Raw genomic sequence first — 27,816 nt, forward strand, 5'->3', positions numbered from 1 at the left:
AAACACCTTTGCAGGGGTTTAATCTAGCTCTGTGAAATATACTCAGAGTCGAGAGTGAATTTCATGCTCTTTATTCAGCTCATAGTGGTGAGGAGGAATGAATGTCCCCTCAAAGTATCTGCTTTATATACATTATTTACACAATGGGCTGCACGTGATTGGCTAATTCCGAAATTCTCCTGTAGGCCAATCAGGTTGTGGATTCACTTCCATCTGGAGCCGGATTGGGTGGCTCCTGCAGACCAATCATACTGCTGCATTCTGGATTCTATTGTTCTAGGACCAATCAGACTGCTGCATTTTGGATCCTATTGTTCTAGGACCAATCAGACTGCTGCATTCTGAATCCTATTGTTCTAGGACCAATCAGACTGCTGCATTTTGGATCCTATTCAACTCAGTACATAACACTCTGCGAGGGATGGGGAATTTCGGGCTGGGGAAAAGAGACAAGAAAGACCCACGGGTTTAAAAAAAGGGGGAAGAGGAGGTACCGTGTTGCTCCAGTCGCTGTAGAACCAGGTGCGCACGCAAGGCCCCATGTCGCAAGCTTCGCTGGTCTTCGGCCGATGGTTCCCCGGGCAGTCGCTGTCGCGGAGCAAGTCGCCGTGGTTACTGACGCAGCGGACATGGCGCGTCCGAAGTCCGGTGCCGCAGAGGACCGAGCACTAGAAGGGGGAAGGAGTGTGGGATGTGAAACACAAGAGCAGTCAAGTACAACAATCCTAGAGTGAACATGTTTACACATGGGGAGGAATGTGCAGCCAGCAGGTAAACTTCCTGTTTCCTTCTGGGCTGGGACAGACTTCCTCTGCATGTGACTAGAGGTGGGCGTGGCCTCACCTGTGCAGGTAATGACAAAAGCACAGGGCAGGGCAGCCATCTCTCTCTCTTTGGCTACATGCATCAAAGAAGCAACATCTGCTTAGCCAAAGATGCTCTCTTGGCTGTCTCTTATGAGATAGTTTCCAGGTGTATGTTACTTTCCTAAGCTAAGTCTGCCTTCTGGGATCCGATTGTGAACAGAATGTGAGTAAACTCTTCTTACACTTTTATAGAAGACTGTGTCGTGTCTTATCTTTTATGAGGGAATAAGGGGAAAAAACCAGAACGATTATTATAGAGGCTTTAGAGAGCCTGAGCTAACGCATCCGCTGCGAGTTTAAAAAGGGGAATGTCACTCTGCTAAATTGTGAACTTGCTAACACAAGTTGGAAAGGCTATAATCAAGCAATATATCCTCTCCTGCATCCCTGAACATTCCCACAAGGAGGAGACGAGCTATCGTGCATTCTGTTTCGACATCCAAGGATGCCGAATGCCGGAAGGTTTAAGACAAACCAAGGAAAGGGGACCAATAATACAGTGCCCAGTCAAACTGCGGAACTCCCTGCCACAGGAAGCAGTGATGGTAGCCAACTTGGACGGCTTTAAAAGAGGGCAAGGCCAATTCGTGGAAGATAACAAGGCCATCAATGGCTACTAGCGGAGTCTCCGCAGTTGGAGGCAGAAATTCTGCTGCGTTCTGGAAACCACAGAAGGGAGAGGGAAAGGGCTCTTGCGCCCGAATCCTGCTTCTGGGCTTCCCATTGGGGTATCTGGTTGGCCCCTGTGAGAACAGGATCCTGGACTAGATAGGCCACTGGCCTGATCCTGCAGGGCTGTTCTTTTGCCCTTATGGAACCTCCAAATCCAGCAGCAGTCTATCCAGATTTCTAGGTTCTTTGGGTATTCGACCACCATGAGAAGAGGATGCTGGGCAAAATGGGCCCCTTTGGCTCAGCTGCAAGGATCTACCGAGGTTCTTATCCTGCACAAGTTGTTGCAGCGTTCAGGCCAGGCGCAAGGGCAGCCCCACACAAAGCACATGACAGAAATTAAGCCTTACTGAATGCCAGGATGGATAAAAATCAATGGTGTGTGTGTGTGTATAATCAGATTTTTAAAATTTAAATCAGATTTTTTAATTTAAATCAGATTTTTTAAAAATTTAAATCAGGTCAGGTTTTTAAAATAAAATGCTTTTGGAGGAAAAAATCTTTCTAAAGATAGTTTCCTGTTTAAGTTACACTATAGTCCAAAGGATAGTCATCAGGAAATAAGGGTTTGTTTTAAGTTTTTCATGTGTGCTAAAACTCAGTCTAAGTTTTTTCATTTTTTTTTAAACTGTTTAACCACATCAGTTAACAAATGTGGATACATATGCTACAATGTTATTGTTTTAGTTAAATAAATTGTTTCAATTGTTATTAAGGAAATGACTTATTTGTCTCCTTCCAATAAACTACAGCAGAAAACTTGCCCAAATATAAACAGTCAACTTATTAAACCTCACCATAATTCCATAATTTATCTGTCTATGTATTTCTAACGGTATAACCAAATCAGTGATTTTTGACAAACAAACATAAATCATAACTGAACTTAATCCAATCTTAGTAACATTGTTAAGTGACTTCCTCCAGTCCCCCTGTCTGAATTTCCGTGTATATAATTGTAACAGTTTTCCAAAACCAATTTTTCTCGTAATATTAACTTATTCATTTAACATCTTTCTTTCTTTCCATTTTAACTTTAAACGTATTATTTTCTAAACATCACCTATTTAAATCCTAGGCCTGTCTGGTATTTGCAAGTCTTTACAATTAAGTTACGATAACTTAATTTAGAGGGACATGGGGTGGTGCTGTGGGTTAAACCACAGATCCTAGGACTTGCTGATCAGAAGGTTGGCGGTTCAAATCCCCACGACGGGGTGAGCTCCCGTTTCTCGGTCCCTGCTCCTGCCAACCTAGCAGTTCGAAAGCACCTCAAAGTGCAAGTAGATAAATAGATACCGCTCCGGCGGGAAGGTAAACGGTGTTTCCGTGCGCTGCTCTGGTTCGCCAGAAGCGGCTTAGTCATGCTGGACACATGACCCGGAAGCTGTACACCGGCTCCCTCGGCCAATAAAGCGAGATGAGCACCGCAACCCCAGAGTCGGCCACGACTGGACCTAATGTTCAGGGGTCCCCTTACCTTTACCTTTACCTTAATTTAACTAGATAGTCTTTGAATTTCATCCATTCCTCCTGGTACCCCTGCTGAACGCACATTTCACATTGTCTTACATCGATGCCCATTTTGCAGGCATCCTAGATACCCTGCTCTAGAGTTTGCTGCCGCTTCCCACACTGAAATGACCCCCCCCCAACGCCCCATCCTCTCCTCCCCCCGGCGACCACCGAATCCCTTACCGAGCTCCAGTTAGTTCGGACTTCCCAGCGGCTGCAAACCTGGACTTGGCAGGCCTGAGTGGCATTGGGCTTCTCCAGCTGTGCGCACCTCTGGGGGTGCACCATGGTGCTGCGGTTGGCGTAGATCTGCCGGCACAGGACTTGGCGGTGCTGGGTGCCCAGGCCACAGGATTTGCTGCAGGCTGACCACTCGCCCGCCTCCCAGCTGCAAAAAAGAGACAGACAGGGTGGGGAGGGAGTCGAATGAGCAGAGAAAAACGGAATATTCCCTCGCAAGGGAAATAAAAAAAATTAAGGTCTTTGAAATATACTCGGAGTAGAGTGTGGATTTCATGCTCTTTATTCAGCTCATAGTGGTGAGGAGGAATGGAAGTTCCCCTAGAATGTCTGCTTTATATACATTATTTACACAATGAGCCCCAACGTGATTGGCTAATTCCGGGATTCTCCTGTAGGCCAATCAGGTTGCGGATTCACTTCCACCTGGAGTTGTATTGGGTGGCTCCTAGGACCAATCAGACTGCTGCCTTTTGGATCCTATTCAAAAGTCTCATATATATATAATAAATGTTCATCCATGTACCAAGCAAACATGCACATAAATATATAAACCACATGTCTGAAGCAGCACAGGAAAACAGGCCTGGAAGCATTTTTGACTCCTAAACTGACCAAATGTTTTCTCTGCAAGGTCGAAGGAAAATGGAAAAGCCTCTCCCCATTGTCTTTTCCTTCACAAATCCTGTCTTAAGGGTATGTCTGTGTATGAATAGGGTGAGCCTGTGACCTGGCTCAGGAACTAAGTATTTATCATTACAAAATACTGGCCAGGCTCCCCAGGTTATCCAATCAAGTGAGCATTAACAGGTAACCTGCCAGGGTTAGGCAAACCTATAATATCCGCTGGGGACAAATTGTGCTCTGTATTCTTGCAACAGAGGCTGTTGCTGCTGCTGAAACCCTCCGTTGAGCGAGGGACAGGGAAATCAAGGGGCACCAGGGTTTCTGCAGAGAGGGGTTTCTAACTCTGTGACAAGCGGAGGTGGCTTGGGCCCGTGTGGTGTCTTGCTCAAGATGGTGGTGACCTACTCAAAAGTAGACCGTCATTCCCCCAAAGCTCACATATGGAAATTTTAATAGGGACAGAGGAAGTTGCCCGATGCCAGAGTCCAGGCGGGTTGTCATGAGGCCTCCAGGCCTGCAGAGGGCAGCAGCTGCCTCAAAAGGAGACCCACAAGAGGCACGGGTGGACTGGACACTCACTAGGCTGGGCAAGGCTCCGTGTTGCAGGCTTCCTCCGACACGATGGGCTTGGGGATCAGGTGGCATTTCTCCTCCCCCACCTCCTCTTGTGTAACGCGAGAGATGCATTGGTAGACAGACTGCCAGAAACCTGTAGAGAAAGGTGGTGATACTAGCAAATTTTGTCTTTTAAAAAATCAAGTTTCTAGTCCTCAAGGCAATCGAGGGGCCGAGAACCAGAGAACTCAGCATATACTGGCAAATGTGGTTCCTTCACATGGTCTGAACACCTCTCTCTTTCCTTTGTGCGGTGGCTTCATTCTCGCCATTGCTGCGGGGGCGCCTAACGAGCTTAGAGGATTAAAAAAAACTTGCAACGCTTGTTTGGCACTTTCTCAGAGCGTTCCGCGGGCCTAATCCTCACCACAACGGCCTTGTGAGTGTTGTGAAGCGCTTAAGAGATCGCTGTAGCTGAGTGGCAGGTGCGTCGTTTAAATAAAAGCAAATGCATTTTAAAATTCCCCCCATTTTGCAGATGGGGCAAACTGAGGCTGAGAGCGTGTGGTTCAGCTATGGCTAGCGAGTGAGTTTGTGGCAGTTCTGAGATTCAAACCAGGGATTTCCCTGATTTGCAGCTAAGCTCCATGGCATCAATAAAGCCATAGAGGGGGACTAAAACTGCTAATAGCCGAGAGAGGACTGGGCCACTTACTGTACTCTGTCTGCCTCTGTCTGACCTCTTGCTTACCTCTAGGTCCAGTGGACGACACAGCCAGTCACCTTCTTCCACCTTAAGTCTCAGTTCCGCCCTTGCAGTGTGGCGTAGTGGTTAGGGCGCCAAGCTAGGACTTGGGAGACCCCGGGGTTCAGAAATCCCCACTTGGCCGATCCCTGGGTGTGACCTTGGGGGACAGCCACCACCTCTTCGCCTAACCTACCTCGCAAGGTTCTTGACGGGATTTAAATGAGGAGAACCTCTCACACCTATTAGAGCGATCTTCTCTGGCGCCCCCTACTGTTGGGCTCCCTGCCTTCTGTCCTATCGGTCCCAGTGGGTGCCAGCTGTAAGAGGCTGGTAAAGGTAAAGGTAAAGGGGCCCCTGACCGTTAGGTCCAGTCGCGGACGACTCCGGGGTTGCAGCGCGCATCTCGCTTTATTGGGCGAGGGAGCTGGCGTACAGCTTCCGGGTCAGTGACCAGCATGACTAAGCCGCTTCTGGCGAACCAGAGCAGCGCACAGAAACGCCGTTTACCTTCCCACCGGAGCGGTACCTATTTATCTACTTGCACTTTGACGTGCTTTCGAACTGCTAGGTTGGCAGGAGCAGGGACCGAGTAACGGGAGCTCACCCCGTCGCGGGGATTCGAACTGCCGACCTTCGGATCGGCAAGTCTTAGGCTCTGTGGTTTAACCCACAGCGCCACCCTAAGTCAACCCAAACCTCCATGTGCAGGAGCAGTCCACCTCTGAATACCAGCTGCCAAGGGAAATAGGACTTACCTTTCCCACAGGTGGCAGAGCAGTCGGTGTTGCCAATACGCCTCCAGTAGAAGTCCTGCAGGGGGTCCGAGCCGTGCTGGACAGGAGGGGGAGGGGGCGGGAGGGGTGGGACGCGGACGTTCCTTTGCAGGGTCCCGGGGCTCCTCCCTGATTGGCCGGACGAGACAGGAGGGGGCGGAGCCGCGCCACGGCTCCTCCCCGATTGGCCAGAAGAAGCTGGGAGGCGGGCCGGGCTGAGGTTCCTGGCATCTGCGGGCACAGGGCGCTGGTGGCTGGGTGGGGGCTCCATCTGGTTGCCCGAGGAAACCACAGTCAAGGCACCTGGGAAGAAAGAGAAAGGTGATTTTTTTGCTCCACAAAAGGGTGTCGGCTAAAAAAGGCATGGCACAAAAGGAATATGCTCGGGGATGGAGGAGGAAAACACAGGTTTACCACCTAGAACAGGCATGGCACCGAAGGAAAACGGACTGCGATGGAGGAGGAAAGAAGCAAACACAGGGGTTTGGGGTTTTTTGCCTGCCACATGAGGGGAGGGGGTGGTTTGCTCACCAAAGTCCTGACGGGGGCTACGTAGGTCAGGAGTGGGGGTCTCTGGCTGCACAGAGGCCAGGAAGAACTGGTAAGAGACACCAGGATTGTCTTGCTGGAAGATCATCTGTGGGAGGCAGCAGAAAAGGAATTAAAGCAGGGCATGGGAGGAAGGGGGGGCAACGTAAAATGAGCGCCTTAAGTCTCCTTCCTCCTTGGGAATTAACAGTTCCCTCCCTCTTTTTTGGGGGGGCAGAAACAGAGCCTTGGGATCCCTTTCCCAGTGTGAACATCAGAGAAAAGTCCTGCTGGGTCAGACGAAAACACCTCCACGAAGCCCCTGTTGTCTGTCCTCAGAATCTGATTATGCAGAGGTAGACTCTGTCTGGACCTGGGGCCTCTACTTAGCTCCTTAGGTGGAGAAGGGAAAAGAGAAATCCTGTCTTGGAGGCCCCTCGCACCCAAATACGGACAGGCCCCTCCCATGACTAATTTCTGATTCCCTTCCCCAGATACTCCGCACCCAAATAACCCAAAGAAAAGGAATTTCTTCAAACTACACACATTTCATTTGCCTATAGAGTGGTACCTCAGGTTAAGTACTTAATTTGTTCCGGAGGTCCGTACTTAACCTGAAACTGTTCTTAACCTGAAGCACCACTTTGGCTAATGGGGCCTCCTGCAGCTGCCGCGCTGCCAGAGCCCAATTTCTGTTCTCATCCTGAAGCAAAGTTCTTAACCTGAAGCACTATTTCTGGGTTAGCGGAGTGTGTAACCTGAAGCGTATGGAACCTGAGGTACCACTGTATTTGCATCTCTATAGACTCAGGCATTTTGGAGAGCCCAGCTGCATTGAACAGAAGGCTCTGCTCCTATCTGTGCTCATACTTTTAATCCTTGGACTACCTTATGACTTTGCAAACCACACTTTTCCAACCTGGAAATAGAAGCTGAAATATAGTCAGAGTCCTGTTGTGATTTCATGCTCTTTATTGCAGCTTGTAAAACAGTGATTGAATTGCCCCCCAAACCTCAGGCTTTTATATACGTTATTTACACAATGAGTCTCGTCTGATTGGCTGATTCTGCTTCCCTCCTGGAGCCTGATTGGTCTTTTCCTGCAGGGCAATCAGTTGTTGCATTCCATGATGCTACCAGCCTAATAGGCTGATTAACGTCCTCCTGGAGCTTGATTGGTCTTTTCTTGCAAGCCAATCAGTTGTTGCATTCTAGGATCCTACTTGCCTATTGTTCTAGGATCCAAGCTTAGTACAGTGGACACTCGGGTTGTGAACGTGATCCGTGCGGGATGCACATTCGCAACCTGCAGCATTCGCAACCCGCAGCAACGTGTCTGCATACACACTGGTTGCAATTTGGCACTTCTGCGCATGCGCAAGCAATTTAGCGCTTCTGTGCATGTGTGACCGCCAAAACCCAGAAGTAACCCATTCCAGTACATCCAGGTTTCGGCGGTCCATAACCCAAAAAAACGCAACCTGAAGCGGCTGTAACCCAAGATATGACTGTACATAACAGAAGCCTTAAGGATCAATGATTATTTATTAAACTTATCAGTTGCTGCCTTTTTTTTTAATAACGAAAGCAACTCAAAGCCACTTGCGACAATAAATAAATCCACACGCCTGTTAAAACCAGCATAAAACAAAACCGAGAGAAATCTGAAAGTCCTGAGGACTAGGAACTTGGCTTTTAAAAGCAAATCAACAAAAGTGGAGCCCCGCCTGCCCCTTGACAAAAGAGGCAGAGGTCTGCATTCGAGGTGAGCCACAGACGTCCAAGCAGCACCGGATTCACCCTTTCCTCTCCCTGAGACCCCACCCCACCCCACTGCGTACTCACATACACATCTATAGGTTCTGTCGTGGGACCCTCTGCGGTCAGGGACTCGCCCTCCCTCCGGTCGCTTCCTGGGCGGCTGTACACAAAGACGGTGCCAGCTGCCTCGTAGCGCCCTGGCGGGTTCACCGCCCAGTTCCCGTTGATGATGGATTTGCCACTGTGGCTCCGAAGGGCTGGGAGATTTGGGGGCATAGGGATTGGGGGGGGAAGAGAGAGTGTCAACAGCAACATGAAGCTACAGCTCGTTCAAAGTCCCTCCTCCCCTCGCTCTGTGCCCCCCCCATCCACCGCCATTGCAATTTTAATTTTTATTATTTTTATTATCCCCCCTTTTTTAATTTCAGGATTTTACGTACATTATATTATCTCCTTCCAATTTTTTAAAATTTCCCGTACAATTTTGCAATTTATATTTTTATTCCCTCATTCCAGGTGCAGCTTGCTTTTCATAAAGACAACCGCTCAATTGGGTTTACAAGATTATCAGTCAAAACAGGTCAAGGTAAAAGTAAAGGTAAAGGGACCCCTGACCATTAGGTCCAGTTGTGGCCGACTCTGGGGTTGCGGCGCTCATCTCGTTTTACTGGCTGAGGGAGCCGGCGTACAGCTTCCGGGTCACGTGGCCAGCAGGACTAAGCCGCTTCTGGAGAACCAGAGCAGCGCACGGAAACGCCGCTCACCTTCCCGCCGGAGTGGTACCTATTTATCTACTTGCAATTTGTGCTTTCGAACTGCTAGGTTGGCAGGAGCAGGGACTGAGCAATGGGAGCTCACCCTGTCGCGGGGATTCGAACTGTCGACCTTCTGATCGGCAAATCCTAGGCTCTGTGGTTTAACCCACAGTGCCACCCGCCTCCCAAAACAGGTCAAAGGAACGGAATGCTCAAATCAAACTCCGTGACAAGGCTAAAATGCTCGGCAACATTCTACACATTGCCTATAACAAAAAAAAATTATTTTAGCAGGTGCCGCAAAGAGGAGAGGGAAGGCACCCGCCTGGCGTTAGTCGCCAGGGAGTTCCGAAGTGGGCGCTGCCACGCTAAAAAAATCAGTTTCTTACAAACGCAGGGCGAGTATTTTGTGGCACCTGTAACAGAGTCATGAGATGGGAAGGAGGGTGGGGTAACTCAGGGAATCAAGGCCCCCACCTTGGAGCCACCTCGGAAGGAAGGGCGGAATGCCTCTGAGCCCGTACAGAGTGCACTTGGGTCACCATGGAGAATCGCAGCCTGCCTGCCTTCTCCCTGCCCATAGATCAGGCATTAATAACAATAATTATAAATTTTTATTTACACCCCGCCCTTCCCGGTTCAAAAACCGGGCTCAAGGCAGCTAACAACAAATTTAAAACACTTTAAAACACTTAATTATAAAAGCAGCATAAAATACAGTATAAAAACATGAATGACAATAAAATTCAAAAATCAATTAGATAATCCCCAGGGTTAGCTGGCTGAATTGGTCCTACTTGGGCCAGCGAGGAGGCCAGGGGAGAATTAGCTGTGGGGTCTCAGAGCATAAAAGGGGAGGGGGAGGGAAGAGAAGGGAAATAAAAGATCAGGCTGAATTCAAATTAAAGGCCAGGCAAAATAGCTCTGTCTTACAGGCCCGACAGAAGGAGGTTAAATCCTGCAGGGCCCTGGTTTCCTGGGGCAGAGCATTCCACCAGGTTGGGGCCATCACTGAAAAGGCCCCGGCCTTGGTGAAGGATAGTCTGACTTCCTTAGGAACCGGGACCTCTAAACTATGGTTATTCATGGACCTTAAGGTCCTCTGCGGGGCAGACCAGGAGAGACGGTCCCGTAAATACGAGGGGCCTAAGCCAGCACATTAAGGAGTAGAGGGCTTCTATCTTGGATGATGATGATGATGATGATTTATTACTCTTCCCCGCTTGAGCTGTTCCCAGTGAAACCAGCCCTTTATTAAGAACAATGAGGACTAGAATCTTACTTTATTTTTACAGGAAGATTCGCAGCTTAATGGCAGGGCACACACTTTGCAGGCAAAAGGTCCCTGGGCTCAGTCCTCAACCTCTCCAGATGGCAAAGTCCCCCTTTATGATACCCTGCAGAGCCTCTGCCAGTCAGTGTAGGCTATACTGCGCTAGATGGCCCAATTGTCTGCGCTGGTAAGAGGCTCCGCTTGTCCAAATGTTGAATTTCTATGTGCGTGCACGGAGAACATCTTCAAGAAGCGGATTCATGAACCCACCGAATTAAACAAACTACACCCCCCCCCGACTAAATGGCATAAACACATACCCAGGTAGTTAGGGCTGCGGGTCATCTCTTTAACCTGGATTCGGGTGGCGCCCGCCGGGATCTCCAGGATGCGATGGTACCCAATGGGCACGTCTGTGTCGCTGAAATTCCCCACGACCAGCTTGCAGGTGGTGTGGTCCCCGCCGCAAACCCCGCAGCTGTCCAGCGTGCGATTCGAACCCAGGACCCCGTCGCAACCGGGGGTCTGGCGAGGCCACGGGAAAAGAGGAGAAACGAGTTGAAGAGATGAGCCGAAGTGTCTGAGCAAGGAGAAGGGGTGTCCCCTTACATACAGAGGGCAACATCTGGTTCTCCAGATGTTCTCTGATGCCTCCTTCATCCCCCTGCAGCCCAGAAATATATTTTCTCCTCCCTCTCAGGCACTACCACCTCCTCCTCCAAGCCCTCCTTAAAAAAACCAGATCCCTTCCCTTGGAATTAGCAAAGCTGACTGATTTGATAAGACAAAAACTCAAAAATATAATCCAGAAACAATGGAAATGTCTAAATGATTATTTATGTAGGCAAGGATTAAGTGTAAGGTGTTGATTGTGTTTAGAATAGATTTATGAAAGATTTAGAAAACTTCTTGATTAGAATATTTGTATGGGAAAAATACGGAATAACAGATGCAAATTTGCTTAAAATGTATATAGGAAGTGCAGTGTAATGCGATGGAAGTCAAACAAGGAAGTTTGATTGTTGAGATATTTGTGGAGTGAATTTGGAGGAAATCCTTCCAGTTTTTCTTCTTTTTGCAATTTTTCTTCTTATTTTTTCTTTTCTTTCTTTTCTCTTTTTTGTTCTTTTTTTATATGTGTGCTTATCTGAAAAAATGTGTATGTATGTATTTGTATGTATTTTGCAATAATTATGTTAAATAAAATTTAATATTAAAAAACAACAACAACCAGATCCCTTCCAAGTTAACAAGTCAACAACGAGTGAGTAACTCACAAGGCACTGCCCGGCCACGCAGATGTCCTGGGAGGAGGATTCGCACGGGGTCCCATCCTGCACTTTCTCCGTGTGTCGCACGTAGAAGCGGTAGCCGATGGGGCGGCAGTTCAGCTCGCAGCGCTGGGACCCCCGAACTGCATGATGGGAGGAGAGGGAAGTAGAGGGGTCAGTAGGATCGGGGGGGGAACCACGTTCATGCTAATAATAATAATAATAATAATAATAATAATAATTTATTTATTTATACCCCACCCATCTGGCTGGGCTTCCCCAGCTACTCTGGGCGGCTTCCAAAAAAATATTAAAATACTGTGATACATCAAACATTAAAAGCTTCCCTAAACAGGGCTGCCTTCAGATGTCTTCTAAAAGTCTGGTAGTTCTTGTTCTCTTTGACATCTGGTGGGAGGGCGTTCCACAGGGCGGGTGCCACTACCGAGAAGGCCCTCTGCCTGGTTCCCTGTAACTTGGCTTCTCGCAATGAGGGAACCGCCAGAAGGCCCTCGGTGCTGGACCTCAGCGTCCGGGCAGAACGATGGGGGTGGAGACGCTCCTTTAGGTATACTGGACCGAGGCTGTTTAGGGCTTTAAAGGTCAGCACCAACACTTTGAATTGTGCTCGGAAATGTACTGGGAGCCAATGTAGGTCTTTCAAGACAGGTGTTATATGGTCTCGGCGGCTGCTGCCAGTTAACAGTCTAGCTGCCGCATTCTGGATTAGTCTGCTTAGTCGCCTGGGGCGATCGTGGGCTCCTTTCCAGGTAACCAGGGAAGAATTTGCAAGTAGAAAGCAGAAAGTACCGGAAGCAAGCGCAAATTAACAAACGGACCTCATGAGGGGGCAGTAAAGATTTGGGGTTAGGGGTTTGGGGGACCCCTCTGCAAGGCAGTGTCTCTAGGACTTTGAACCCGAGGCAAAGCCTTGACAGAGAGACAGAGTACAAAGGCTTTTGCCCCACCTGCTCTTAACAAAGGAATAAACTGATTTGGTTGTCATGACTATCCCCTACACTGTGGGCAAGAAAGGGTTGCTTAAAAGGGGTTGGGAGATGGTGGTGTTTAGAAGCTCCCACACTGAGGACTAGAATCTTGAGACCGAGGCAAAACATTAATGAGGAGTCAGAGCTGTTCTGCAAACTTTGGCTGGTTTTTTAACTACCAATCCTGCCTTGCGAATCTTGGTTAGAATTAGGTGGAATCTACACACACATAAAAACATTTCTGAAAATGCTTTTTAAAAAAGCGTTTTTAAAAATACATTGAATTTTCCATAAGGCTCGCCATCGCCACCTAGTGTCAAATTGTATATTGCGCTTAAAACATTTTATTTGCAGCTGTATAGCTGAGTCGTTGGTTGGTGGGATCTGTGAAAGATACTCTGTTCAAGATCTCTAAAAATCTCCGCTTGCAGAATTGCAAGTTTTCCAAATAGTAGTGGAAGAACCCCTATCGAATCTGTTGCAAAAGCCCTTGATGTATATGCGTCCTAAGGAGAGCGACATATTTATTTGTTTGTTTCATAAAATTTATATACCGCTCAAATAAGGGGGGGACCCTCCAAGTGTTTTACAAAAGGTCTACAATGAAATCACAAGACAGTTAAAAACAACCATTTTAAACCTTCAAAATACAGTGGTGCCTCGCAAGACGAACGCCTCGCAAAACGAAAAACTCGCAAGACGAAAGAGTTTTCCGTTTTGGAGGTGCTTCGCAAAACGAATTTCCCTATGGGCTTGCTTCGCAAGAAGAAAGCCCATAGGGAAATCTCCGCCGGCCTTCAGAAGAGGTCCTGGACCTCTTCTGAAGGCCGGCAGGGGGCAAAAGTCTTTGCTCCCCCCACCTGCCTTCCCGGGACAGCGGAGACTTCTCCGGTGTCCCGGGGCGATCTGAAAATGCTGGCGGGTGGCAGCGAACGCTTCGCTGCCGCCCGCCAGCATTTTAAAAGCCCCCGGGACAGCGGAGAAGTCTCCGCTGTCTGGGGGCTTTTAAAATGCTGGCGGTTGGGAGGAAAGCCCTCCTGTCCCCGGAGCTTGCGGGGTGGGAGGTGGGGAGAAGGGCTTTTCTTCCCACTGCCAGCCTTCAGAACAGCCTTCTGAAGGCTGGCGGTGGGAAGAAAAGCCCTTGTCCCCCCCCCAGCCTTCAGAAGAGGTCGGGGGACAGACTGTCCCCGGACCTGGTCTGAAGGCGGTTTCCATAGGAACGCATTGATTGATTTTCAATGCATTCCTATGGGAAACCGTGCTTCGCAAGACGAAAAACTCGCAAGAAGAAAAAACCTGCGGAACGAATTAATTTCGTCTTGCGAGGCACCACTGTATAGTTGAAATGAGTGATATGGTAAAAACCTGTTTGAAATACATTTCCCGTCCACTATTAAAGAATATAATATAAAACTGTGTGAAAAAAACGACAGTATAAACAGTACAATGAGAATGATTGGAAGACCTGTTTTGTCAGAAGTCTTTTTTATTTAAGTGTTTATTTAAGTATTAGTTAGGAAGATTAAGGTTTTTTAATGCACATAAATCCGCTTTTTCTTCTTTTTTCTAGATTTTCTTCTTTTCTTTTTTCTTAATTGCTTTTTCTTTAATTTTCTTTTTATAGTACGAGATTGTAAATTCTTTGTAAATGTGTGTAATTTAAATTAATAAAGATTATTTTTAAAAAAGAAAGAAATACATTTCATCGTTCTCTGTGCCTGTTTAGACTTTGCTGGAACAATACAGCTTTTAGCAGGTGCCTCCTATGAAAAATGAGGACTAGCGCCTTGAACTTGGTGCAAAACCTCCCTCTGTCATACAGCCCATTTCCAGATGCAGTCCCAAGGCTGCCTCCTCGACCTTCCCACTTTTTTTTGGCCGCCAATAAGTATTTCGCAGTGAGAGATTTTACTTTCTTGGGCTCCATGATCACTGCAGATGGTGACAGCAGCCACAAAATTAAAAGACGCCTGCTTCTTGTGAGAAAAGCAATGACAAACCTAGACAGCATCCTAATAAGCAGAGACATCACCTTGCCAACAAAGGTCCGTCTAGTTAAAGCCATGGTTTTCCCAGTCGTGATGTATGGAAGTGACAGCTGGACCATAAAGAAGGCTGATCGCCAAATAATTGATGCTTTTGAATTCTGGTGCTGGAGGAGACTCTTGAGAGTCCCATGGACTGCAAGAAGATCAAACCTCTCCATTCTGAAGGAAACCAGCCCTGAGTGCTCACTGGAAGGACAGATCCTGAAGCTGAGGCTCCAATACTTTGGCCACCTCATGAGAAGAGAAGACTCCCTGGAAAAGACCCTGATGTTGAGAAAGATGGAGGGCACAAGGAGAAGGGGACAACAGAGGACGAGATGGTGGGACAGTGTTCTTGAGGCTACCAGCATGAGTTTGACCAGACTGCGGGAGGCAATGGAAGACAGGAGTGCCTGGCGTGCTCTGGTCTAGGGGGTCACAAAGAGTCGGACACGACTAAACAACAACAACAAGAAGTTTTTCACATTGTCCAGGTTTTGTTTTTAAAAAGAAGTTGCCGGGCCAGGCTGGCAAGTGAGGGCCGCAATGGCAAGCGAAGGCCTGGATGGCAAGTGAGGGCTCGATAGCGGCCCCTTCTGGCTTCCCTTGCTATAGCAGGGAGACCTCTGTCCCGGCCGGCCAGGGCTGTGCCGAACGAAGGAAGCGAAGAACAAAGCGCCTTTTTGTGCAAAGCCTCCCCCATCGCTGCCGCCAGCCCTGCCCCATCCCAAAGTGCTTAAAAACATAAATATTGGCTCTGGAAATCAACAAAGAAGGCCGGCAGAGGGGAGGAAGGAGGTCGAGACGGCTCTGTCTGGAGACTCCCTCCCTGTTTATTTAAGAATATTTAAGCTCATTGGAAGCTTGCATGGGATTTAGTTTCAGACTGCAGGCAAAGAGGCAATGGCTCTCTTTTGAAAGACAGAGAGAGGGAGGTTTGGAGGCCCAGAAAGACCCACTGACAGCATGCGAGAGGAGATTGCAATCAAATACACTCTGTACATGCTCAGATGCCATTCCCCTTGTCTGGAAAACGAGCTGCACAGCTTTGTACCATCTCTGTATAACCGAGGCTGAAAGCGCCCCTGCCCAAAGCATAGTTGGAAAGATAAAGGGGTCAGATTATGCCAGAGTTTCAGAGATTCCGACACTGAAGGGGGGTCAGGCTGGATGACCCTTTAGGTCCCTTCAAAGGCTGCAACTGGGGGTCACGTTGGACTGGAGGCCATAACCTCAAGCTGGACTCAGAGCATCACTGCGTCCCAAGGTGTAGCTAACCAGGGAGAGGGAAACGCACTCTGCGCATGCTCCAGAGTAATCTTGTTTCGTATTATCGTCACGAGGAGTTCCAAGGCTGAGAAAGTAGATGCCACGGCTAAGATTAAGACTCTTCCTGAAGACATTAATAGCAGGGGGGTCTTTGGAGACAGACAGATGCCCATTCCAGGATCAGCCTTCTCAGAAGTGTGACTCTGAGCATGTCAAGAGCGCTCCCTTTTCTGACGCTGTCCTCCCAGGAGGAGGAGGACGTGAGGGAAGGGGCAGAGCACTGTGTTCCCTCGAGCTGGGTGAGAGCTGCTTGCTGCAAAAAACCAAAAAACCAAAACAAAACCACAATATGTACTTTGATCTGACAAGTTGCGTATTTTGGGAAAAAGGGAAACAGACACAACTGCCGTCTTCTCCACAGCTGGCCAGCAGAGGGCGCTGGCATTCTGCCCACGCCACAAATCGCCCACAAATGTTTGGGGCACGGTTGGAGGGCGAAGACTCCAGGGGTAAAGCAGATTCATGGGTGCGATGGGTGGAAGAGATAAGATATCATATATAATCCTTGGCAATAATTAAATTTCTCTCTCTCACACACACACAAAACCACACTCCGTTCCAAGCCAGAAAAGAGGCCTTAAATCTCACAGCATAAATACAGATTTTGGCCCCGGGCCACCAATGAGATCAGCTCAAAAAATGACACACGTGGGAAATGAGGGGGTGGCTGTTTGCTGTCCCCTTCCCCCTCCCCCCTCCCCGCCTCACTTTCCAAACCGGTTCCGGCACACCTTCCCCAAAAGGCAGAAATCCCACTGGTGCAGCGTCCTCTGCAGCAATGCAGGAAAACAGCAGCACCCGGCCTTTCACCGCCCTTGCAGCGTCCTGTGGCAAGGAGTTCCGCAGGCCCACAAGGAACGCAGCTTAAGCGGGAGGGTTTTGCAGAAAACGGGTCTGGAAACCCGGGAGACCCTTCTGGGCAGAATGGAAAGAGTGTGGCCTAATAATAATAATAATAATAATAATAATAATAATAATAATTCTCCTCAGTCCCCAGCTTCAAGGAGTTGCAAGCTTGGCTGCTCCCAAGCCTGGCATCGCCTGAGCTTCTTTACCCTAAGCCGCGCCGTCCTTGCAGTGACCTCTCCAAATCTGCTTATGTAAGTGACAAATACCCACTGGCCCCATGCTGGTATAAATTGTTCATTAAAATAATGGGGGGGGGCTGAGAAAGAGGGGAAGAAACACTCTCTAACCCCCCCCCAGCTCCCTCCCTGAGATTGCTGGAGAGCTCAGCTGCTGTTTGCAGAGGTCAGACGGGGAGAAAAGTCACAGGCGGGCAGCGTATAAACCTTCGAGATCTCGCTTCTAGATTGCCAGGGATGTCTGGCATCCCACCCGACTGGCAGAGCCAAGATCTGCCGGCCGTAGCAAGTTGGACAAGGCAGAGGCCAGCTGTCAGCTCAGGAGGAGAGGGTGGTTTGGAGGAAGCCAAAACCCCAGAGAGAAAAGGCCCCCGTCATATGCTAAAAGGTGTGGGGTACCCATCTGTGCTGCAGCAGAGCAACTCAACTTCCCCAAGAAGCTGTTTCTGCTTTGAGAGCAAGCCGCTAGTCCTCAAGGCCACAAAGGCACAATTTATTATTTATATCCTGCCCATCTGGCTGGGTTTCCCCAGCCACTCTGGGCGGCTTCCAACAGAACACTAAAATACAATAACCTATTAAACATTAAAAGCTTCCCTAAACAGGGCTGCAATGACAAACCTAGACAGCATCTTAAAAAGCAGAGACATCACCTTGCCAACAAAGGTCCGTATAGTGAAAGCTCTGGTTTTCCCAGTAGTGATGTATGGAAGTGAGAGCTGGACCATAAAGAAGGCTGATCGCCGAAGAATCGATGCTTTTGAATTATGGTGCTGGAGGAGACTCTTGAGAGTCCCATGGACTGCAAGAAGATCAAACCTCTCCATTCTGAAGGAAGTCAGCCCTGAGTGCTCACTGGAAGGACAGATCCTGAAGCTGAGGCTCCAATACTTTGGCCACCTCATGAGAAGAGAAGACTCCCTGGAAAAGACCCTGATGTTGGGAAAGATGTAGGGCACAAGGAGAAGGGGACGACAGAGGGCGAGGTGGTGGGACAGTGTTCTCGAAGCTACCAGCATGAGTTTGACCCAACTGTGGGAGGCAGTGGAAGACAGGAGTGCCTGGACACGACTAAACGACTAAACAACAACAACAAACAGGGCTGCCTTCAGATGTCTTCTAAATGTCAGGTAGTTGTTGTTCTCTTTGACATCTGGTGGGAGGGTGTTCCACAGGGCGGGTGCCACTACTGAGAAGGCCCTCTGCCTGGTTCCCTGTAACTTGGCTGCCCGCAGTGAGGGAACCGCCAGAAGGCCCTCGGAGCTGGACCTCAGCGTCCCGGTAGAACGATGGGGGTGGAGACGCTCCTTCAGGTCTACTGGACCAAGGCCATTTAGGGATTTAAAGGTCAGCGTCAACACTTTGAATTGTGCTCGGAAACGTACTGGGAGCCAATGTAGGTCTTTCAAGACTGGTGTTATGTGGTCTCAGCAGCCGCTCCCAGTCACCAGTCTAGCTGCCACATTCTGGATTAATTGCAGTTTCCAGGTCACCTTCAAAGGAAGCCCCACGTAGAGCGCATTGCAGTAATCCAAGTGGAGATAACCAGAGCATGCACCACTCTGGCCAGACAGTCTCCTGACAGGTAGGCTCTCAGCCTGCATACCAGATGGAGCTGGTAAACAGCTGCTCTGGACACAGAATATCTCAGAAGCGAGACTTACAAGATGACCAAAAAAATCATTGAAATTGTTTCTGGGGTTTTCTCTCTCCAGCACCACAAATAATCTTCCCCCAGTTATAACGCAAGACTGTTACACAGCTCATTTCGGTGGGGAAAGTCGAGGCAAGGGCTATGCCCATCTCCTGATCCTTTCCCCTGACTGGTAAGAATCAGAAGTGATGTAGAAGACGAGACGAGGCCAGTCTGCTTTTTTTCTTTTCATCATTCGTATTGAGATTGCATAATAATAATAATAATAATAATAATAATAATAATAATAATAATTTTTTATTTATTTATACCCCACTCATCTGGCTGAGTTTCCCAGCCACTCTGGGCGGCTCCCAATCGAGTGTTAAAAACAATACAGCATTAAATATTAAAAACTTCCCTAAACAGGGCTGCCTTCAGATGTCTTTTAAAAATAAGATAGCTGCTTATTTCCTTGACATCAGGTGGGAGGGCGTTCCACAGGGCGGGTGCCACCACCGAGAAGGCCCTCTGCCTGGTTCCCTGTAACTTGGCTTCTCACAGGGAGGGAACCACCAGAAGGCCCTCGGCGCTGGATCTCAGTGTCCGGGCTGAACGATGGGGGTGGAGATGCTCTTTCAGGTATACAGGACCGAGGCCATTTAGGGCTTTAGAGGCCAGCACCAACACAACACAACACAGAACAACACAACACAACACAACACAAAAGCCAGCTTTCTGCTCCTGCCCTGCCTTCTCTGGACCATGCAAACCATAGCAACAAAGCATCGAGCAGCTGGAAGCATGTCTTCATGCACTGCGGGTCAACTGCGGAACTCCCTGCCACAAGATGTACGGCCAGCTGGCCAGCTGTCAAAGGCAGCAGACCGACAGCTGGGGCAGTCACTCCCGATTTGAAAATAGGTTTGGGGCAACCTTAAAATTTGTAGAGGCGGGACTCTTACCGTCCGTGAAGGGCTCCCACTGGTACAGGCGTCCCATGAACTCCTGGTTGTTGTATGCCGCACACTGGACGGCCCGAGGATCAGGTCGATCAGGCGGGCACGGCTGCGGAAGGAAAAGGGGGAAGGCCGGGCGGGCAGAGAGAGAGAGAGCGCGTCAGATTATTCCTGGATTTAAAAACGGTGAACTTGCGATATAGCAGAAATTCTTACTTCCCAGTTCAGAGAAAGGATGTAATTTGACACATTTGTGTACAGCCCTTACACTGCGTTACTCAGCGTAGACCCATTAAAATTGATGGACATGGCTAACGCAGGCCCATTGATTCCAGTGGGTCTTCTCTGAGTAGAAATGGGTTGGATTTTAGCCTCTGAGGGGCACACACAAAATGAGACCTTCTTTCATCCATGTAACAACCTTGCAGGTAGGCCAAAGAGAGAAAGAAACAGACACAGAGAAAAGCAGACCCCAGGGCATGCAATAAGCTTCGCGATCAAAGCAGGGATTCGAACTCGCATCCTCCAAGCCGCAAGGCCCCTCTGATTATTGTCGGGAGGGGATAAAGGAAATCAAGACCCTTGAAACAGGTTTTATCAGGTCAATGCATCCTAAGAACCTGTTCTAAGAGCTAATTCATTAATGGCTGTTGTCCGAACAGTCTTTGAAAGTGTGGACGTTTTTGGTGTTTGGTTTCCCACCCGTCATAAAAAGCACAAAAGCACTGCCCTCGTACTAACGATAAAAGAGGTTTGGGAAATTAAGCAGGAAATTCAATCACAAGCTTATCTCCTGCTCACTTCAAAGGGCCGGTAACAATAGAGGCATTATCTACAGAGAAGCTGGACGCCCAGAGAGGTCATATAGGATTGGGGAGAAACATTCCCTTTCCGCCTCCTCCCAGTGCATTAAAAGTGGTTTAAAAGAGGGGTTTGCTGTGTGTGGATAAACAGGTTGTGTAGGCTTCTGCGTAGATTCCAAAACCTGCTGGATCTGTTTGACCGGAGTCAAGAGCAGCTGAAAAGAAAATGAGAAAAATCTAGCAAATGATGCCCCCTGGATCTCTTAAAAAAATAATCGCTTGCCTCCAGCCAAAGGTCATCTCTGAAAGATCATCACACACACACACACACACACACACTCCTTGCTCTAACCACTAGGCCTTCCAGAATGGCTCAAAGTTAGGAGTTGGATCCAGCAGTTAAAGAGGAAAGGGCCCAATTGTGTTTAATTCCAAGTTGTACTTATTCACGGACAACCTTCCTCTTCTACAAATAATCCTCCCCAACTTGAAGGCAGCTGTTCGTCTGGTCCCAACGGGCCAAACAGGAAAGCTTGGAAGCAGCCACGCAAAACGCCCATGGCTCTAGTCCCTAAGAATTCGCCAGAGCCATCTCTCTGAACAAAGAGGTCTGTTTCCCATCACTGTTTTAAAACTCTTTGTTTACAAGACAAGTAAAAAACAGGAGACTGCACCGTACGTTTCTGAAAGTCTTGGGCTGCGTACGTACACCCCATACATTTCAAACACCCTCCATAAAAAATACCAGGAACTGTAGTTCCCCCCCCAGAGCTGCAATCTCCAGCACCCTTTGTGAACTACAGTTCCCAGGGTTCTTTGGGGTGGAAAGCGTGCTTTAAATGTGTGCTGGGTAGGTCCTCTTCATCAGCAAATAAACAACAGTTTGAGCACCAGCTTCTGAACTTGAGATGTAAGAAGCCCACTTAGCTGAATCAGGGCTGTTTTGCAGTAAAACACAACTAACAGGATAAAATGCAATAGGAGGAATATCTATTCAATAATAATAATAATAATAATAATAATTTATTATTTATACCCCGCCCATCTGGCTGGGTTTCCCCAGCCACTCTGAGTGGCTTCCAACAAAACACTAAAATACAATAACCTATTAAACATTAAAAGCTTCCCTAAACAGGGCTGCCTTCAGATGTCTTCTAAAAGTTTATTTTTCTCTTTGACATCTGGTGGGAGGGTGTTCCACAAGGCGGGCGCCACTACCGAGAAGGCCCTCTGCCTGGTTCCCTATAACTTGGCTTCTCGCAGGGAGGGAACTGCCAGAAGGCCCTTGGCGCTGGACCTCAGTGTCCGGGCAGAACGATTAAATTTAAACCCCTTAATTCTAGCCTCCCGTTAACTTTGCTGCTAACCCCCTCCACGCCTTTCAAGAGTCTCTTCACCCCTGCTACTTCCAGTCCATTCTGCTAATTTTTTGGGTACGCCACCAGACTGTAAGAATGATAAAACGAGTCTTGGCAGACCACGTAATGATTTTTTCCCTGCCTCTTGTACCGATCGCAATGCGCTGCGCTAGATGCTGCGCAATTTTTTGGTTGCATTTTTATTGCTTCCTGGATATCGTACTTTTGTTTACAGTGGTACCTCGGTTTCCGAACATCGGCTAGTGTTTCGGTTTTCTAACGCTATAAGCCCAGAAGTAAACCACGCCCAGCATTCTACCCGGACGCTGAGGTCCAGCTCCGAGGGCCTTCTGGCGGTTCCCTCACTGCGAGAAGTGAGGTTGCAGGGAACCAGGCAGAGGGCCTTCTCAGTGGTGGCACCCGCCCTGTGGAACGCCCTCCCACCAGATGTCAAAGAGAGCAACAACTACCAGACTTTTAGAAGACATCTGAAGGCAGCCCTCTTTAGGGAAGCTTTTAATGTTTGATGCATTACTGTATTTTAATATTTTGTTGGAAGCCGCCCAGAGTGGCTGGGGAAAGCCCGGCCAGATGGGTGGGGTATAAATAATAAATTATTATTATTATTATTATTATTATTATTATTATTATTATTATTATTATTGCTTCGGTTTTCGAACACGCCTCGGAAGTTGAACATGCCATGCAGCTTCCGTACTGAGGCTTCCGTGTTGAGTTTTCGGTTTTTGAACATTTCGGAACTCGAACGGTCTTCCGGAGCGGATTACATTCGGAAATCCGAGGTACCACTGTACCGCAATTTGAAGTCTGAGGAATTTAAACTGCACTATGGCAAAGTGCAATGCAAGAAATATGCATCCATGAATTAAAATTAAACTCCTTTCATTCTCGAGTCCTGCCTACGCTGTTGATCCTCTCCACTCCTTTCAAACAGCTCCTACATCTGTTGCTTCTGTTCCATTGCTGATCACTTTCTGGGTGGAACAAACAATTTAAAGAAGGATGGAGCAGCGTCTGCTCACAGCTACTGCTGCCCTGTTCTTCAGGCATGCCAAAGGCCACCCAAATAATAATAATAATAATAATAATAATAATAATAATAATAATAATAATAATTTATTTGTACGCCGCCCATCTGGCTGGGTTTCTCCAGCCACTCTGGGCGGCTTCCAACAAAGATTAAAGGTAAAGGGACACCTGACCATTAGGTCCAGTCGTGGCCGACTCTGGGGCTGCGGCGCTCATCTCGCTTTACTGGCCGAGGGAGCCGGTGTTTGTCCGCAGACAGTTTTTCCGGGTCATGTGGCCAGCATGACTAAGCCGCTTCTGGCGAACCAGAGCAGCACACAGAAATGCCATTTACCTTCCCGCCGGAACGGTACCTATTTATCTACTTGCACTTTGACGTGCTTTCGAACTGCTAGGTGGGCAGGAGCAGGGACCGAGCAACGGGAGCTCACCCCGTCGCGGGGATTCGAACCGCCGACCTTCTAATCGGCAAGTCCTAGGCTCTGTGGTTTAACCCACAGCGCCACCCGCGTCTCCAACAAAGATTAAAAAGACATTAAAATGAAGCACGCAGGCCACTGGTGGACCACAATTTGGGAGCCCCTGCTATAGGGCGGAAAAACCCCACCCCGATCTCTTACCTCTTGCCTGCAAGCCTTGAATTGCTTGCTCTCCCCTTCGCAGTGGAAGGTCTCGGTGCCAGGATAATAGAGGTTCCACTGCGGCACTTCGCCACCCGGGCGCACTCCTCCCGGCTGCCCCCTGGCGTGGAACTGAACAGGGTTGCCCCGGTGCAGCAGCCAAATGTCCGGCTCCGCAGGACGAGGAGCCATGGGCTGGTCCACAAAGAGGCTGTGTGACGGCCGCCTGCCCTGGCCGCCCGCCTGGTGCTCGTTTTGCCTCTGGTTCCGGGACCGGGATTGCCCGTGGGGCGGGCGGTTCGCGTGTCCCGCCCCATCAGGCTGCGCCACGGAGCTGCTCTCCGGGCGGCGGGGCGGCTCCGGCGTGGCCCGGTGGCTCTTGCCCGCCCCGGGCCCCTTCCTCTTGGCAGAAGAGCCGTTGTTTCTGAGGACGTGGTGGGTCAGCCGCAGTTCCCCCTGTGCATGGGGAAGGGGGCTGCCAGCCACGGAGGGCCCCTGGGAGGAGGAATGCGTCACGGCCGCTGTGGGGTGGCCGCCTCCCTCTCCGCCACCGCCTGACGTGGGGATCGAGCCGCCCGTGGAACTCTCTGCCACTTCAGGCGTCTCGTGGGGACTTGCAGAGGATTCTGGGAGACGCTTCTCGTGGGAACTTGCAGAGGATTCTGGGAGACGCTTCTCGTGGGAACTTGCAGAGGATTCTGGGAGATGCTTCTCGTGGGGCCTTGCAGAGGATTCTGGGAGACGCTTCTCTTGAGGCCTTGCAGAGGATTCTGGGAGACGCTTCTCTTGGGGCCTTGCAGAGGATTCTGGGAGACGCTTCTCGTGAGGCCTTGTGGAGGATTCTGGGAGACGCTTCTCGTGGGACCTTGCAGAGGATTCTGGGAGATGCTTCTCGTGGGGCCTTGCAGAGGATTCTGGGAGACGCTTCTCGTGAGGCCTTGCAGAGGATTCTGGGAGATGCTGGTTCCCTGAAGGTGCTGTGGCGCCCCCTGCCTGTTGAGCCTCGCCATGCGACGCTAGAGAGCTTGCTGCTGCCTTCCCACGATGCTCTGCTTCCCGTGAAGATTCGCTCTTTTGCGGCGTGCCCGTACCCGGTTCCGTGGGCTGCTCTGTGTCCGCCGTGCCCCCTCTGTTTGCCATGTGCCCGTGACCCTCTGAGTGGCTGTGCCCCAAATGGCTCTTCACCCCCTCACCAGTCTGTGCATGGGGCTGGGCAGCAGCGTCCGCCAGCAGAGGCTGTTTTGGCTTCAGGGGGGTCCTGGGTTCGGCCCCGGAGCTCAGGGGCCTCTTCGCCCGGCCAGTTTCCTCCTGCTCCTCTTCCTCGCGGGAGGAAGAGCGGACAGCTTTGCGCCTCTGTTTTTTGGAAGGTGGGGGCGGGGGAGGGGGCGGCGGGGACGGGCGTTCCCCGCCTCTGCCTCCGTGGTGCCTCTTGAAACGGGGCTGGGTCCCCTCGGCCACGTCTGTGTGGAGGGGCAAGGCGAATGGCAGCTTCCCGTAGCCATACTTGCCTGGCTTGATCGCCTCTCGAACCCGGGACCTGGAGAGCGCAAAGTGCCACAATGTGAATTTGAAAACAAGCAAACCCCTGTGTTGCAAAGAAAACGTCAGCAATGTCTAGGCAACATGGTTACCATGTACATACGCAATAGACAATCTTTAGAGAATTCCTTCAAACCATAACAAGTACAAAATGAAATCTTTAGTCCAAAAGTCTCTGAAAATCTTTAAAGGAAGCGAGGTACCAAACTTTGTACGATGAAAGACAAGCTGTGAAGCTTTGTGTATTCAGCAAATATGATGTCCAACACTGAACAGTAATTCTGGATATTGACTACAGTGGTACCTCTGGTTACATACTTAATTCGTTCCGGAGGTCCGTTCTTAACCTGAAACTGTTCTTAACCTGAAGCACCACTTTAGCTAATGGGGCCTCCTGCTGCTGCCGCACTGCCGGAGAACAATTTCTGTTCTCATCCTGAAGCAAAGTTCTTAACCCGAGGTTATTTCTGGGTTCACAGAGTCTGTAACCTGAAGCGTATGTAACCCAAGATACCACTGTACTGTTGCGTAGAATTCTTCGTCAGCGTGGTGGGAGGATATAGAATTGCTTCATAAACCCATCTTAGGTGACTACATTATTACATGAGCACTGTTCCACAGCATTTGATATTTTCATTTATATACATTCATTCGAAATATCCAGAATCACTGTTCAGTGTTGGACATCATATTTGCTGAATGGTTGGACAGTGTTTTCAAGGCTACCAGCGTGAGTTTGACCAAACTGCGGGAGGCAGTGGAAGACAGGAGTGCCTGGCGTGCTCTGGTCCAGGGGGTCACAAAGAGTCGGACACGACAAAACGACTAAACAACAACAACATGACCTCCGGGGTTTGCTAAATGCATTCCTCGATTCCTGTTTTAATTACCTGGACATGTATGCATGCTCAAAGTAGTCTTTGTAGTTAAAAGGATTTCTCTTATCTAACTTGTCCCCACGTGGTGGGTTTTTTGAAATGCTCAGAGGAAATCTGATTGGTTCTTAAAAGCGCTGGGTTAAAAGTTCTTTTGTTCATAAAATAGACCTGGGCCAGGGTGTGACAGATTATGATCCAGACTTTCTCCCAGAGTCTTGCTGGCCAAGCCTCGTGTTTTCTTTTAATCAGGGTCCAGGCCCACCCTAAATCAGACCCCAAACTCACCTCCGGGCCACCGGCGACTCCGGCGTAGGAGAGGCGGCCCAGCTGCGGTGGTCACTGTCCCCTTGACCACCGTGGCGCGGCCGGTCGGGGCTCAAGCCCACCTCAGGGCTGTCCCTCCTCAGGGGTTTGAACAAGGGGATGGCGTCCCGGACGGGGGTCCGGGCGGCTGCACTCTGCCTGAAGGGCTGGTTGGGGGTCCGGCGAGATTCCTGGTTCCCCCGATGCCTCGGCGGGTGGACCCCAGCCTCCTGCACGGGAGCAGGGTCCCTCCGGCGGCCATGCTGCAGCACAACGCCGTCTCGCGAGGGCAGTTCCTCGGCCGGGAGCGCCTGGTGGCGGGTGTGGCGGTTCTGGGGTCCGAGGCGCGGGGTGCGAGGTGGCTGGGCCTGGCCATGGAGGGTCAGGGCTGAGCCGCGGAAGGGCAGACCTGGCCTGGCACTGCCCTCGGTGTGGAGAGGGTAGGATGGCCGGCCCGGGTAAGGGCTAGCGGGCCGGTTCTCGTGGGCCTGTGGAGGGTACAGCGGCTGCGGGGCCAGCTCTGGCTGGCCGGCCCAGGGGACGCGCTGGTACGGGGACTGGCACGCACGAGTCCTTTCCATGACCCCCAGGCCGCAGGGCTGCGAGCAGGCTGACCACGATGCCCAGGCGCTCCACAGGCCGGGCACCCGGCTCCCGGGGCGGTCGTCCTCGGCGGCCTGGCGAGGTCTCCTACGGGGAACCTGAGGGTGGAAGAAGCAGGGAGACATTGTCAGTGGGGTGGCCCTTGCTGGGACCGGAACCCACCACCCGTCGCCACCCGTCACCCCTTCTCCACATACGTAAGAAGAGCCCAAGATGGAAAAAAGACGAAGTCCCTGCCAGAGAAGAATGGCAGTTTAAGTTTTTGTTTTTCCCCCATAATTTTTTTATTCATTTTATACCACAACTAAACAACACAAACAGAAAAACCAAACAACACAAACAAATTCTTGTCTTATCCTTATTTTTCTAAACATTGTTAGGTGGGCTTCCCCAAGTCCCCCCTATCTGATTTTCATTTTACCTCATCTTTAGCAGTTTACATATATCATAATTTTTAAGCTTTTTTAAAAATCACGCTTACTTTTACCATAAAAATCAACTACCAGACTTTCAGAAGACATCTGAAGGCAGCCCTGTTTAGGGAAGCTTTTAATGCATTACTGGATTTTAAAATTTTGTTGGAAGCCGCCCAGAGTGGCTGGGGAGGCTCAGCCAGATGGGCGGGGTAGGCGGGGTATAAGTAATAAATTATTATTATTATTATTATTATTATTATTATTGTTATTATTATTGCCAAGTGATCTCCCTCAGGTCCAAATCCAGTGCTCTAACCATTGCACCACACCACTCTGTACAACCCCCCCCAATCATGTTCCTATAACTTTCGCCTTGCTGGGGAGGAGGGGAAAGGGTCTCTGCCTTTTCCCGATCCGAATTGGCTAGCCGCTTGCCAGAATTATTTCCTCCCTGTTCCAAACAGACACAGAAAGAACTGTCCTGGGTGCCAGGAGATCCTTCCCAGCTGCTGACCGTCTGACCGGGCAGCTGGTTTCCTCCCTCGCTGGGCGAGGGCGTCGCGGATGCACGGAGCTGGAGAGGTCTGGACAGGGCACATTTTTCAGCCAAAAAAGGAAATTATTAATAATGTGTAAAGGC

At 49.6% G+C, this 27,816-nt stretch overlaps 1 protein-coding gene across 2 annotated transcripts in view; it reads right to left on the bottom strand.

The window, feature by feature from the left end:
• ADAMTSL4 (ADAMTS like 4) overlaps positions 1-27,816 on the bottom strand; it is an 86,284-nt gene that overhangs the window by 10,925 nt on the left and 47,543 nt on the right. For both annotated transcript variants that reach the window (XM_053369901.1, XM_053369900.1), the window contains 11 exons: positions 26,140-26,858; positions 23,438-24,974; positions 19,613-19,715; positions 11,591-11,727; positions 10,634-10,838; positions 8,370-8,542; positions 6,528-6,633; positions 5,979-6,299; positions 4,500-4,629; positions 3,237-3,441; positions 495-668 (listed from right to left, as the gene is read on the bottom strand). In XM_053369901.1, the coding sequence (XP_053225876.1) occupies positions 495-668; positions 3,237-3,441; positions 4,500-4,629; positions 5,979-6,299; positions 6,528-6,633; positions 8,370-8,542; positions 10,634-10,838; positions 11,591-11,727; positions 19,613-19,715; positions 23,438-24,974; positions 26,140-26,858 (3,810 nt within the window). The remainder of the gene's footprint in view (positions 1-494; positions 669-3,236; positions 3,442-4,499; positions 4,630-5,978; positions 6,300-6,527; positions 6,634-8,369; positions 8,543-10,633; positions 10,839-11,590; positions 11,728-19,612; positions 19,716-23,437; positions 24,975-26,139; positions 26,859-27,816) is intronic.

Source organism: Podarcis raffonei, chromosome 16 (assembly GCF_027172205.1).
Source record: "Podarcis raffonei isolate rPodRaf1 chromosome 16, rPodRaf1.pri, whole genome shotgun sequence".
Taxonomy (NCBI): Eukaryota; Metazoa; Chordata; class Lepidosauria; order Squamata; family Lacertidae; genus Podarcis; species Podarcis raffonei.